The 13,704-nt window shown below is 44.0% G+C and overlaps 1 protein-coding gene across 1 annotated transcript in view; it reads left to right on the top strand.

The window, feature by feature from the left end:
- LOC145348623 (uncharacterized) overlaps positions 1-13,704 on the top strand; it is a 48,759-nt gene that overhangs the window by 10,024 nt on the left and 25,031 nt on the right. The window contains 2 exon segments of the mRNA XM_080196794.1: positions 10,681-10,803; positions 11,874-12,013. Of these exon segments, the coding sequence (XP_080052920.1) occupies positions 10,681-10,803; positions 11,874-12,013 (263 nt within the window).

The following is a 13,704-nucleotide window of genomic DNA, read 5'->3' as shown; positions in this document are numbered from 1 at the left end:
ATTTCTGGAAGGAAAAAGAAAGTGCCCCGAACTATGACAGTGACATTAAAACAAAAATGTTGCACATAGTCAGCGGGTCTGTGTGAAGAGAGAGACAGAGTAAACAAGCGAGGGACGATCTGTATCACTGCAGCCTATTCTCTAGAGGAGCATTCAATCATGCACTGGGATACTTGGGAAATATTGACCTGTTGGAGTGGCAGCAGATTTAGAAAAGGGCGATGCTATGACTTTTAAAACTAAATGTTTTTTCCTTGTTATTTGTCATTGATTGATGCTATGTGGTACTGATGATTTTTTGATGATTTTCCATTCGCTTGTACAGTGGCGCCGAGCCATCAGCAGAGGTTGTATCACTTGAATCACAAGATAGAGAAACAGGTTTGACGAAGAGACGATGTGATCCTTTTTTAATTCATTCATTCAGAATAATGATCTTCCATTGCAGCAGACAGTTGTTTCTGGAATGACTGTAGACAAAGGTAATGGAGGGCGGTCCTACCCAGACTACATAGCGTGGGTAAATATACTCCACAGTAAATAGAGGAGCCACAATTCGCAGGCGCAAGTCGGCCCATTGGACGGACCTACCGACAGCAGAGAACATGCGCACTGGGTGCGGATCGCGGAAGCTGGGCGGCACCGAGCACACACACGGAAGTCTAATTGGAACTATCAGGGGAGCATGCGCACTCAGCGCGTGGGGACAATGATAGAACGGTGTCTGGGGCGCGGAGGATTGTGGGCACCACAGTCACCATTAGTCATCGTTTGTCAGCAAATGTTTTATTGCAGGCTGAGGGAAGGTCACGCACTTTCAATGTTAACTTTCCCTCGCTCCATATATGCTGATTTGATTTATTATTTATGTATTGGTATACAGTGAAAAGTATTTTTATTGCGCACTTTACAGACAAAACATATGTTCATAGAGTACGTAGGGGAGAGGGAAAGGAGACGGTGCAAGATGTATTGTTACAGTCATAGCAAGGGTTTCGAGAAAGATCAACTTAATATAAGGTAGGTCCATTCAAAAGGGAGTGGAGAGGGAAAGGAGGGGTTACAAAATATATTGTTACAGTCATAGCTAGGGTTTCGAGAAAGATCAACTTAATATAAGGTAGGTCCATTCAGAAGTCTGATGGCAGCAGGGAAGAAGCTGTTCTTGAGTCAGTTGGTGCATGATCCCAGACTTTTGTATCATTTTCCTGATAAAAGGTGGAAAAGAATATGTCCAGGGTGCATGGGGTCCCTGATTTTGCTGGCTGCTTTTCCGAGGCAGCAGGAAGCATAGACTGAGTCAATGGATGGGAGGTTGGCTGGTTGATTGATGAACAGGGATATGTGATGTATGCTGCCTGACCTAAGAACATAAGAAATAGGAGCAGGAGTAGGCCATCTAGCCCTTCGAGCCTGCCCCGCCATTCAATAAGATCATGGCTGATCTGTCGTGGCTCAGTTCCACATTCCCGCCCTCTCCCCATAACCCTTAATCCCCTCTCTTATCAAAAACCCAACAACCCGCGTCTTAAAAATATTTAGCGAGGCAGCCTCCACCACTTCAACGGGCAGAGAATTCCAGAGATTCACCACCCTTTGAGTGAAGAAGTTCCTCCTCAACTCCGTTCTAAACCGCCCTCCCTTTATCTTGAGGCTGTGCCCCCTAGTCCTGCTATCCTTTCTGAGCGGGAAGAGTCTCTCCACCTCTATCCTATCCATCCCATTCATCATCTTTTTATTTCAATTATCAGCATCCACAATGTTTTGCTACATTGAAACATAGAAACTAGAAGTAGGAGGAGGCCATGCAGCCCTTTGAGCCTGCTCCAACATTAATTCTGATCATGACTAATCATCAAATTCAATATCCTGATCTTGCCTTCCCCCCATATGCCTTTTACACCAACAGCTATGTCTAACTTCTTGAAATCACAAAATATTTTGGCCTCAACTACTTTCTTTGGTAATGAATTCCAGAGTCACCACTCTCTGGTTGAAGAAATTTTTCCTCAGCTCAGTTCTAAAGGGTTTATCCCTTATCCTCAAACTGTGGCCCCTAATTCTGGACTGCCCCACCATTAGGAACATTCTTTCTGAAACTACACTGTCTAACCCTGTTAGAATTTTATAAAGTTTCTATTTATTTATTTAAAGTTTACTATTCATCCAACTGGCATTGTTTCCAACTGAGATCCTGGTTGGATCTTAATCATTAACTTGAAATGGAAGAGATTTTGTTCCAAAAGGTCAGATTTGAGACATGTATTCATTTCACCTTTCCCATCCCCAGAGCCTCTTTTCCATCCCCTGATTCTTACTCGACCCCCAGTCCCACCCACTGATTCCTTTCCACCCAACCCCTCATCCCCTTCCCAACCTACATCCCCTTCCCCACTCTGGAATCCTCTCCCCAACCCACTGATCCCTTCCCCAACCCCCTGATCCCCTTCCCCACTCTCTAATCTCCTTACCCCCATCTGCTTTCCTTCCCCATCCACTGAAACTCATTCTCACCCTCTGTTCTCCCTCCCCACCCTCTAAGCCCTTTCCCACCAACTGAAACTCTTCCCTGCCCAATAAAACTTTTTCCCAGTCCCTGATCCCCTTCTCTAACCCTGACTCCCATTTTCTCACCTCCTGATCCCCATACTGACTCTGACATCGTCCCCCTACCCACTAAAACATTTCATCTCCATGGATTCTTTTCCCATTTCACCACTCCAACTCACCTTACCTCTAAACATCGTGGCATTCAATTAATTATTTTGTGACATTATAAACCCTATCCCTATGAAAGAAACATCTGTTTGCAGCACCCCCCCCAATATAAATTTAAAAGAGTTGCAGGTTGCTGTAAAAGTTGCTCATATGACATGATAGTAATATCATTTGAGGTGTTTGCACAACTTGCCATATTTCTTTTTGTTTGTACCCTGTGCAGTGCCAAGAACTTCTCTTTCAATAAAATCTGTTATGTGTTGCTTGATTTTACATGTGTAAACAACAGCTTTTCTTTTTGTTTAAAACTCACAACAGCTAAAATAGTTAGCATATTATACAAAAAGAAAATTGGTGATGAGTCAGGAATTTGTTTCATTGTAAACAGCGAGAGATAGAAAACCTCCTAAAGTTAAAAAAGGGATTCTCACACTTCAAATATGAGAAAGTTGGGGAGAAGCAACAACAGGATTAAAATAGAAGTGTCAGGAAGCCCGAGTCAGACAAATCTCTGTGTGGTTTTAGAAGGGGAGGCTTCCTATTAGAGAAGGATAAGATTTCAGGCTGTCCTCCTAGTCTGTGCAGAAGAGTTCTTGAACAACTATATGAAGGATTCCTAGTGTAGTCCGGATGACAGAGTAAGTACATAGTTATTTTTGTTGGCTGGTTGTGGATACTCAAATTGAAAAAGTGGAACAGTGTCAATGTTGTGCACAAATAAGAAATATGCCACTGTTGTGTCCCTTACATCTTTGGGAGTGGCCTAAAATGCCATCCAACAATTGCATATAGATTTTGCTGGTCTGTTTGAGGGTGACATGTTTTTAATCTTAATTAAGGCACATTCAAAATGTTTGTGAACATGTTATCATGAGATCTACCACATCTGACCAAATCATTGAAAACATTTGATGAGATTTTTACAGGATTTTTTCAACTGTACCAGATTGTTAGCAATAATGATTCACAGTTTACTTAAGAGTTTGAGGATTATCTCAAAGTAAATAGTATTCAACATATAAAATGTGCATATTTAACATTAACCAATGGATCAGCTGAAAGATTTGTACAATCCTGAAAAAATCTTTAAATGGTTCAAAAGAGCAAGGTTCATTACCACATTGTGAGAATAGCTTTTTGGCATCTTATAGAAACACTACTCATGTGACTACCTAAGGTTCACCTGCATTATTACTCTTAAATGAAAGTTGAGAAATATGCTTCCAAAATCCTGAGAGATGGTAGAGCATGAACAACAATCTCAAGTTGCTAGAGGAGAAATGAGAGGCTTTGTTAAGGGGAAGTCTTGCCTTACGAAACTGGTAACATTTTTTGAGGAGGTGACAAAAACGGTCGACGAAGGACGAGCCATTGATGTTGTCTACATGGATTTCAGTAAGGCGTTTGACAAAGTCCCTCATGGTAGGTTGGTTGAAAAGGTTAAGGCTCATGGAATACAAGGCCAAGTATCTAGATGGGTTGAGAACTGGCTTGGTGAGAGGAGACAGAGAGTGGTAGTGGAAGGGTCCTTTTCTAGCTGGAGGTCTTTCACTAGTGGTGTGCCACAGGACTCAGTACTGGGACCTCTTCTTTTTGTAGTATATATAAATGACTTGGAAGAGGGAGTAAGTGGTGTGATCAGCAAATTTGCAGATGACACTAAGATGGCAGGATTGGCGGGCAGTGAGGAGCAGTGTCTGGCAATACAATGGGATATAGATAGGCTGGTATATTGGGCAAATATATGGCAAATGGAGTTTAATCCTGATAAATGAGAGGTGATGCATTTTGGCCAAAATAATGTAGGGGGGAGTTATATGATAAAGGGTAGACCTATAAAGAGTATAGAAACGCAGCGGGACCTGGGGGTGCAAGTGCACAAATCTTTGAAGGTGGCAGTACAAGTGGAGAAGGCTGTGAAGAAAGCTTATGGTATGTTAGCCTTTATAGGAAGGGGTATAGAGTATAAGAGCTGGAGTCTAATGTTGCAGTTGTATAGACCGTTGGTTCGGCTGCATTTGGAGTACTGCATCCAGTTCTGGTCGCCTCACTACCGGAAAGACGTGGAGATCCAGGAGAGAGTGCAGAGGAGGTTTACCAGGATGCTGCCTGGTATGGAAGGACTGGGTTATGAGGAAAGATTGAGAAAATTGGGGCAGTTTTCCCTTGAAAGATGATGACTGAGGGGAGATCTAATAGAGGTATATAAGATTGTGAAGGGTATAGATAGAGTAAACAGTGGTAAGCTTTTTCCTATGTTAGAAACGCACAGTATGAGGGGCCACGGGCCTAGGGTGAGGGGGCGGGGGGGTGAGGTATAACACGGATGTTAGAGGGAGGTTTTTCACACAGAGGGTAGTGGAGTTATGGAATGCTCTGCCAAGCAAGGTGGTGGAGGCAGGCATGCTGGAGTTGTTTAAGAGTTACTTAGACAGGCACATGAGTGGGCTGGAGATGGAGGGATATAGGAAATTGTTTTAAATAAGGTTCAGTAGCCTTGGGACGTCCCTGGTAATGTATAAGGATGTGGAATGATACTAATGTTTTTCTCTTTTAATTCACAGGTTTTAAGCCGGTCCGCCTTGTTGTCCAACGAGGGGCATACACGCGATGGGTTGTACAAGGGCTGCTCTTGGATGTTCGAGAGTAGCCCTGTACTTCATGTTGTTAGTGTACGCTTAAACTGGACCAGATGCTGGGCAACACGACAGCTCAGTGAATATCGCTGTTTGCTGTGCAGACACATGGATTTGGGCCAGTGTCTGTGGGAGTTTGTGCATTCTCCCCATGCTTGTGTGGGTTTTCTCCGGGTGCTCTGGTTTCCTCCCACACCCCAAAGATGTGCTATTAGGCTGATTGGAGGTAATAAATTGTCCCTAAATTAGTTTTCCCTCAATGTGGAATGCCATAAGCATAGATAAGGGCCATGGGTGGAGGAGGGACTGGTAATGTTAAAATGGCGGTGCAGGCTTGTTGGGCCAAAGAGCCTGTTTCCCGGGCTGTTTTTGTTCTTTGTTCTTTGTAAAACAATGCTCAATTCAACGAAGAGCTCATGTTTTAGTGCATATTTATACCACCATTGAGAAATGGGAACAAGCCAAAGCTTTAGCAAAAGTAGGTTTAATTTCTTACACGGTTCAAACCAAAGATTAACTAGTTTGGCAATGCCATCTTGACCAATTCTTATCATTTCAAAGTTATTTCTCAGAATCATCTCCTGAAGTTTCAACTTCTTTAGTCCCTCATGTTGTGAACAATACTGTAGAAAACTTCATAGAATCATAGAATCCCTACAGTGCAGAAGAAGGCCATTCAGCCCATTGAATCTGCATCAATCACAATCCCACCCAGGCCCTATCCCCATTACCCCATGCTTTCACCCCAGTTAGCCCCTCTGACAGTAAGGAATAATTTAGCATGGTCAGTCCGCCTAACCCGCACATGTTTGGATTGTGGATGGAAACCAGAGCACCCGGAGGAAACCCATGCAGACATGGGGAGAATGTGCAAGCTCCACACAGACAATGACCCAAGCTGGGAATCGAACCCTAGTCCCTTACACTGTGAGGAGCAGTGCTAACCACTGTGTCATTATGCCGCCCGTAAACTCAAAAGAAAACTCAGTCTCCTTGTTGAAATAACTTTGTTTTGCTCTCACTTGTCTGTTAATTGTATCTAAATTGTTTCTATGCTACTATACCAAGAATGATACAGAATAAGTTCCAAGAGAAGAAGTGTCCACTGAAATTCCAAATCGTGCTTCTAGGGTCAAGGACAGCCAAATTCCAAAAAGGAATAGATGTCCCCCGATCAACTTTCTTATTTTACTGTGTATAGTGATTCATGATGCATACCACTATGTCGAGAGTATTATTTATCTTATATATAAAATCAGAGTAATTTGTCATCATGACCACAAAAAGAAGAATTTTACATATTTAAAAGGATTGTTTGAAGAGCTGATCACATAATTTGATGGTGAATAAGTAGGGAAAAGGATGAATGCATTTTGTACCTGAAGGGAAAGGGTTAATGGATTTTGTACCTAGAATATGTCACAAACAAAACCCTTCCTCATGACTGATCTCCTTAAACTTCTACTGTTCCTGGCAGTAATGTAAGTTATTTGTTCATGTTAAAGTATGTGAAACTTTTATAACAGCTGATAGTTAAATGTGACTGTTATTTTGTAGACTTTGCAAATCTTACCTGTTTGTATTAGTGGGAATCGTTACACAGACGGTAGTTTACGATACCGGCTTTTAACAGCTGCTGATGGCAGATCACGATACCGGCTTTTAACAGGAAGAGTCCTGCTGGGACAGCCACGATCACACAAGTAACTTCAAAGAAGGGATGCCAGCACTGCTAGAGAAGGGATTTCCTGTGTCCTGCCTGCAGGACTGTAATTCCTGATTAACTCTGGGGCTGCATCATCACCCAGGAAGGAAGAACTGGAGGTCTGGCAAGAATTGGAACTTTGAACCATGATTCCTGCTGGCGCTCAGAATGTATAAATGTCCACTTGTGTTTGTGTTCTATGAGAAGTCTGGTAAGCCTTAATTGGAGCCAGTCTCTTTCCAAAACGTTGGAATAAAAACCACTGTATTTTGACTCACTGACTCAGAGGTACTATTTTACCTACAACAGTGATTTCCTTCAGGAGTTTCAGATTGCTGTTTTACTTTCGGTTTGTATGCTATACAGTGCAGAGAACATCTCTTTCAATAAAACCTTTGTGCATTAGTTTGAATCTACACATGCAAAGCACAGCATTTTGTTTTGTTTAAAACCCACAACTGCTAACATAGTTAGGACATTACACCCCACCCCAACCCCCACCACCCTATATCCATTCTCCTTCCACCAAAACCCTTCCCAAAACACTGAAACATATCCCACCCAATGGAGTCTTTCTCACATAAGTTAACCCTTCCCTTCGTACTGAAAAACTCCCCACCACTGAACCCTTTCCTCACCCTTTGAACCCCCTGCATCACCCCCTGAATTACTTCTTAAACCCCTGAACCATTTCATTAGTGAGTGAAATCATTTCTCTGCCGTGAAATCCTTGTCCACCTGCTGAACCTCTTACCCTTCTTCTGAAACTCTTCCCCATCTCCTGAATCAACTCCCCAACTCCGGAACCAATTTTTCCATAACCTTCAACCACTTCCAAACCCTCAGCTCCTTCTCCATACCCTGATATCTGTGAGATATCCTGGTGTAGGAATGGTCAGAGTGCTGACACTGTGGGTGCCGTTTTACCATTTTGATTCTAAGTTCTGGGCGGACTTGAAACTGGGAGTGTTTCTGATCTGACTTTTAGACCTGTTCTCAGGCGTCCCCAAAAGCACTGTACCTGAAAAAGTATCAGCGAATCTGAATCGTACTGCAGAAGCCTGTGGGCGGGGTTTAATGCACCCAAAACCCTGCAGCTCTGATCATGCCACCAGTTGTGCAGTTAAAAAATAGAAAAATGCTCCCCTGCCACATCACTCCCTGACCGGATAATGTCTTTTCCTGGCCCCCCAGACACTGCCCCACCCCCAAAGCATTACTGATTCCCTTATCCCCCCACCCCCTGCTACCCAGACCGATTTTCCGCCCCCACCCCCCACCCACCAACCACATGCAGCGTGGCAGTGGACCCACTATTTCTCCCCCCCCGCAACAATCACATGCAGAGTGGCAGCGGACCCCCCCCTATTCCTCCCCACTGATCACATGCAGAATGGCAGCAGATCCCCTCCCCCCCCCACCAATCACAGAGTGACAGTGGATCCTCCTTCCCCCTCACTGAGCAGACGCAGCAGACCCCCCCCTCTACTCCCCCCACCACTGTCACCCCCACCCCCCCTCCAGCCATCCCCCCACCAATCTGAATGGAGCCATCTGACCCACCTGTTGCCCCCACTCCCCGCCTCCCAACTGATCTGCATGGAGCCATCTGACCCCCATCTGCCCTCCCCCCCCCCACCAAATGATCTGAGTCAGAGAGCTGCCAAACACTTCGAAGTTTCCTCCTCAGAATCTGGAGCGCCTGAATTGGACCTTTGTGGACCATGTCCATTTTGTGCCAAATCTGGACAGGCTAATGTGGCAGTAAAGGGAGAAGTGCCGATAAGTTTGAGCGTGGAGCCCATTAAGTCAATTTAAAACCATGCAAATGAATTTAAATTGACATCATGCCCCTCTTGGGTGTGGTCCAGATGGTGACCCTTTTCAGCACTTGGAAAAAGGGGAACCAGCATGGAGGTGAGTGCGGATCACACGACTTACCTCACACCCGACTTTACCAAGATTTCATGCCTGAAAACGGGCTCAACACAATGATAAAATTGGGCCGTATGGGTCTCCTGTCTGATCTCTGTTCATTTCCAAATGTGGTATTCTGAACTTCCTGTGTTTCCCTGCACTTACCTCCCTTCCCATTTTCTGGAATTCCCACATCTGTTCTGAGCCTCATTCCCCGCCAGGCACCTTGTCTAGAGACACCCTGATCCTAAAGAGAAACAATACAGGGATATGAAGTGGTGATCAATGCAGTAAGTTTTATTTCTGATTACAGCCCATTATTCAGACAGCAGTAATATGGGGTAAAGGGTTAGGAGAGTGATGCAATCAAACACACTCTGTTTTCCAGGAAGGTTTCATTCAGTGAGAATATGGAGAGCTCAGGCTGTTGGTGATTCCTCACTGGATCTTTCAAATTGTCACACAACAATACGTTTTCATTCGAGAGTTGCAAAGAAGATCCTCAGTTCCCTCTTTGATAGGTTTAAAGCATCCTCCACAAGCTCGTTCAAAGTCTCTGCATGTAACCTCCCGGACTAAAATACAGAATGAATTGGGTGAGATACAGTGAGAAAGAGAGAACAATGAGAAAACATGAATCTGATTCTCTTACTGTTATTGAGTCTAACTTCAGATCAAACATAAACTTGACTCTTACCTAAGGGAAGAATTGGGAGCGGGAACAAACTGGGGCTGGGGGCTGGGGGAGGCGGGGTGTGGGGTTGGAGGAGGGAGGGGGTGGGATTTGGAATACTCTAACAGATTGGTTAGGATTCAGTAGCTCTTAATTAAGTTGTTCCAGTCTTAAGTAGCTTAACTGTAAGACCATATTCAGAATTATGTAAAAATATACAATAAATGGTCTAAGCTAGGCACAGTCTCCATGCTTGTTTCTACACACAGTTCTTCTAACACTACACTGAGCTCCAGTTGTGGGTCATGTGTTGTGCAACATCACAGAATGAGTGATGCTGTATTTAGTCCAACCATAACACTTTATGTGTCAGAATATAATTTGTTTTCAGAAAAAATCCACAATCGATGAGGTTTGACAGAGGGAGCCAATGATATTGGTATACGAGGAGAACTCTCAGTTCTTCACGTAATATACCAGGTATTCCTGTCCCAGGAACAAGTCAATAGGATCTCCATTTAATGTTTCATCCAAAACATGATATGCCCAATAGTGCAGCATTCCTGCAGTTCTGGGTTATATGTACTGGAGTGAGGCATTAATCTACAACAGCGCAGAACTCCCGCAGTGCTGGGCTGCATTTATAAGAGTGAGGCATCAACCTGCAATGGTGCAGCATTCCTGAAGTGCTGGGCTGTGTGTACTGGAGTGAGATACCACTCACACAGCGCTCAGCTTTGTGTACTGGGGTGGGACATCAATCCACAACTTGTTCACTCAACTGCCAACTGTGACAGAGACTGATCCCCAGTTACTGACAATGAATCATCTCATCCCTTGTCACTTCTACTTAATCAATTTTTTACATTCCCATCTCTATGGAAGCTGCAGTGTTAATCCATTTAAATAACTCTGCATGAAACCATTTTAGTCTAAGTTCCCTCCACTCATGTAATGAAAAGTTGACTCCATCTGTGGACTGGTTCCACAGACACTTCAGTATTGCTCTCAATTCCCCATTCTTCACCCAGGAGACTGGACAGTGAGTATGTTGGGAAAGGGACTGAAGGAGTTCCTGATCCTGTCCTCATGCAGAGTCCACATTCTGCAGCAGGTGGCAGTGATCGGGAGCAATATCTCTGAGTTCCTGCTCTGTAATGCTGGATACTGAAGACACGTACAATCTTCCATCTGGTTCAATGCTCCAGCTGAGATCCAACAACTCAGCCACATCTGGTAATTTGTATTTTTATTGTGGGTCTGTTTAGATCAGCTCCTAACGCCCACCATCCCCTCAACCCACTCAGAGAGTAACTAAACCATCAGGGGCTTTACCTGTGGAGCTGGTTTACATTAAATTCTCCAAACTTTCTTTGAATCTCACAATCATCATTGTTTGACAAATCAACAATGACATTGAAAAATATTAGAGTAGTTGAAAAGTTAAACTATTTAAGCAATGGCTGCTGAGAGAGCAGAGATATTTACAGACCTGTATGATCAGGGCCATCATTTGGCTTCGCTCCGGTTGGATTGGGTTGAGTCAGCACCAGAATAACCAGAATGAAGAGAAGGCTTTTCATCATCTTCAGCAGAGTTTCTCCGAGTCAGGGTCAGAATGCAAGTGCAGAAATGTTCTGTTTCTAATCTAGGAGTGTTTGCTGCATATATAATCAATTCCCACGGGGGGATGCTTGCTTCCTGCTAGCTTTGTTAGATAAAAGTCTTTCCATTTCTGCCGCCTCCTCATTTCCATCATTGTAATATCCAATTAAGCACGATCTGCACTTTAGGTTGCCTGAACACTTGGCTGGATCCTGGCAGAGTGTGTGCCAAGTGTTCCAGCTAATGAGATCAACTTTTATTTAACTATCTTATCTAAACCTGCTATAATCATGTATATATCTCTCAGATTTCCCCTCAATCCCCTTTAATACAGTAAGAGTGCCACCCTCTTCTCCAACACAATGTACCAACGAAGAGCAAGACCAGGCCACTCAGGTCGTTGAGGCTGCTCCACCGTTAAATAAGATTATGACTGATTTAATAGTAATGTCAAATCTGCATTCCACCTACCCCAGATAACCTATCACTCCTCTGTTTAGCAAGAATCTATCTATCTCTGCCTTAAAGATAGTCAAAGACTCTGCTTCCCTAGCTTTTTCAGGAAGAGAGACTCACGACTCTTTGAGAGAATAAAGATCACCTTATCTTCACTTAACAGTATTAAACCCCAGTTGGGACTCTACAGGAAAGGAAAGGCAAGAATGGCCAGACATAATCCACAGCCAGCCCCAGGCATGGGATGAATGGGAGCTAAGTGAACCTCAGCTGGACCTGGTCTGGACCTTCAGCAGCCCTAGGGTGAGTGAAGCTTCTACATCCACACAAAAATAAAGACTCTTGGATGGTATGGTCCACGGATCAATATAGGTTCACCTTAATCAATGGGAATAATCCAAAACACATGGGAACCTATTAGAACTCTCAAAATAATCCACTCAGAGAAGTGTAAACCCTTAAAACAAAAATATAAATCTGTAACTTTTCAAGCAAGATATAAAACCACTGGCCACATGGTGACTCCATACACTCCACAGGCAGATCTAGGCAACATACAAATCTGTAAGTATTCAATTACTGGAAACAATAGGAGAAAGCTGGACACAGGATAGGTCACCACAGCTAACAAAACGGCTATCCCTTAAAAATGCAAATGTCTATATTCCCTGAATCACCTTGACAATGGAAAGAACTATGGACACAGGGTAACTTACCATCACTGACAAAAAAAACTCTCCCAAGAAGGGCAAGAACTAATCTCCTGGATCATTTTAAAATAATATATGTGAAATTCATTTATGGGCTGGCACAGTGGTTAGCACTGCTGCCTCATAGGCTGGATTTCCGATTTAGATAACAATCTGTGCCGAGTCTGCACATTCTCCCTGTGTCTGCATGTGTTTCCTCCCACACTCCAAAGATGTGTAGGTTAGGTAGATTAGCCGTGATTAAATTCTCCCAGTGTACCCTTCCACAGTAACTTCATTACATTGTTAATGTAAGCCTACTTGGGACACTAACTAATAAATAAAGAAATGAATGGTCAAAGGAGTCATCTTTATACTGCCAAAAAAGTTCTTGCCTCATGTCAAACCCATAAACCATCCAGATAAACAATGATGCCCCTACACCCTCTTGCTCTACCAACTAATGCCCCCACACCAATCCAATAAATACTACCCAAGTCCACCCAACACCTTCCTGCCCACCACAACATAAAATACACACAAATAAAAAGTCACCTCCTCCCACCAGCTCTGTGAGCCCCCCGCCCCATCCACCCTAACAGACACATATGGGAAATAAAAGTGCCAAGACATGGGAAAACAACAAACCACCCTTCAACCCACAACTTACCCACCAACATCCCTCTCAGGAAACCCTCACGACTTTTCCCCCACCACCTGATCTCCCACCTGTTGCACAGCTGCTACCCCGCCGCACCCCCTTCCCCCCCAAAAAAAAGAGTCTGACTCAGCAACAGATACAAAACCTTCCCAGCCAGGAACCCCGCTGCTCCCGCAAAAAAACTCTCCAACACACATACTACCTTGACATCCACCCCAACCCCAGAAACACATAAACCCCCAAAGTAATAGCCCCCTCTCCCAACACACACCACTTCAACAACCACCTCCCCAAACCACCTAAAACACAGCAGATTCAGACCGTCACCCTGTTCTCCACTCCACCCCCCACAACTCCCACTCTGCCTGCCCCCCCCAAACCCCATTCCCTCCCATTCATCATTCTGCACAAGAAAAGACTAACAGGAGTAATAATATATTTTAAAAAAGGAAAAGGCCCAGGAAACAATAAGACAACAAGCTAAAATATAAGGGGGAGGCATCACACGGGGCAAAATATAAGGGTTGTGCATGGGCTGAAAGAAAAGTGGCAGAGCATGAAGAAAAGGGGACATGTCCTCTTTCTGTGTGGAGTTTGCACATTCTCCCCGTGTCTGCGTGGGTTTCTGCCGTGTGCTCTGGTTT

This window comes from Carcharhinus amblyrhynchos, chromosome 9 (assembly GCF_965287045.1).
Source record: "Carcharhinus amblyrhynchos chromosome 9, sCarAmb.v2.hapA, whole genome shotgun sequence".
In the NCBI taxonomy this organism is placed as follows: domain Eukaryota; kingdom Metazoa; phylum Chordata; class Chondrichthyes; order Carcharhiniformes; family Carcharhinidae; genus Carcharhinus; species Carcharhinus amblyrhynchos.
This window is presented reverse-complemented; position numbering and strand designations above follow the sequence as displayed.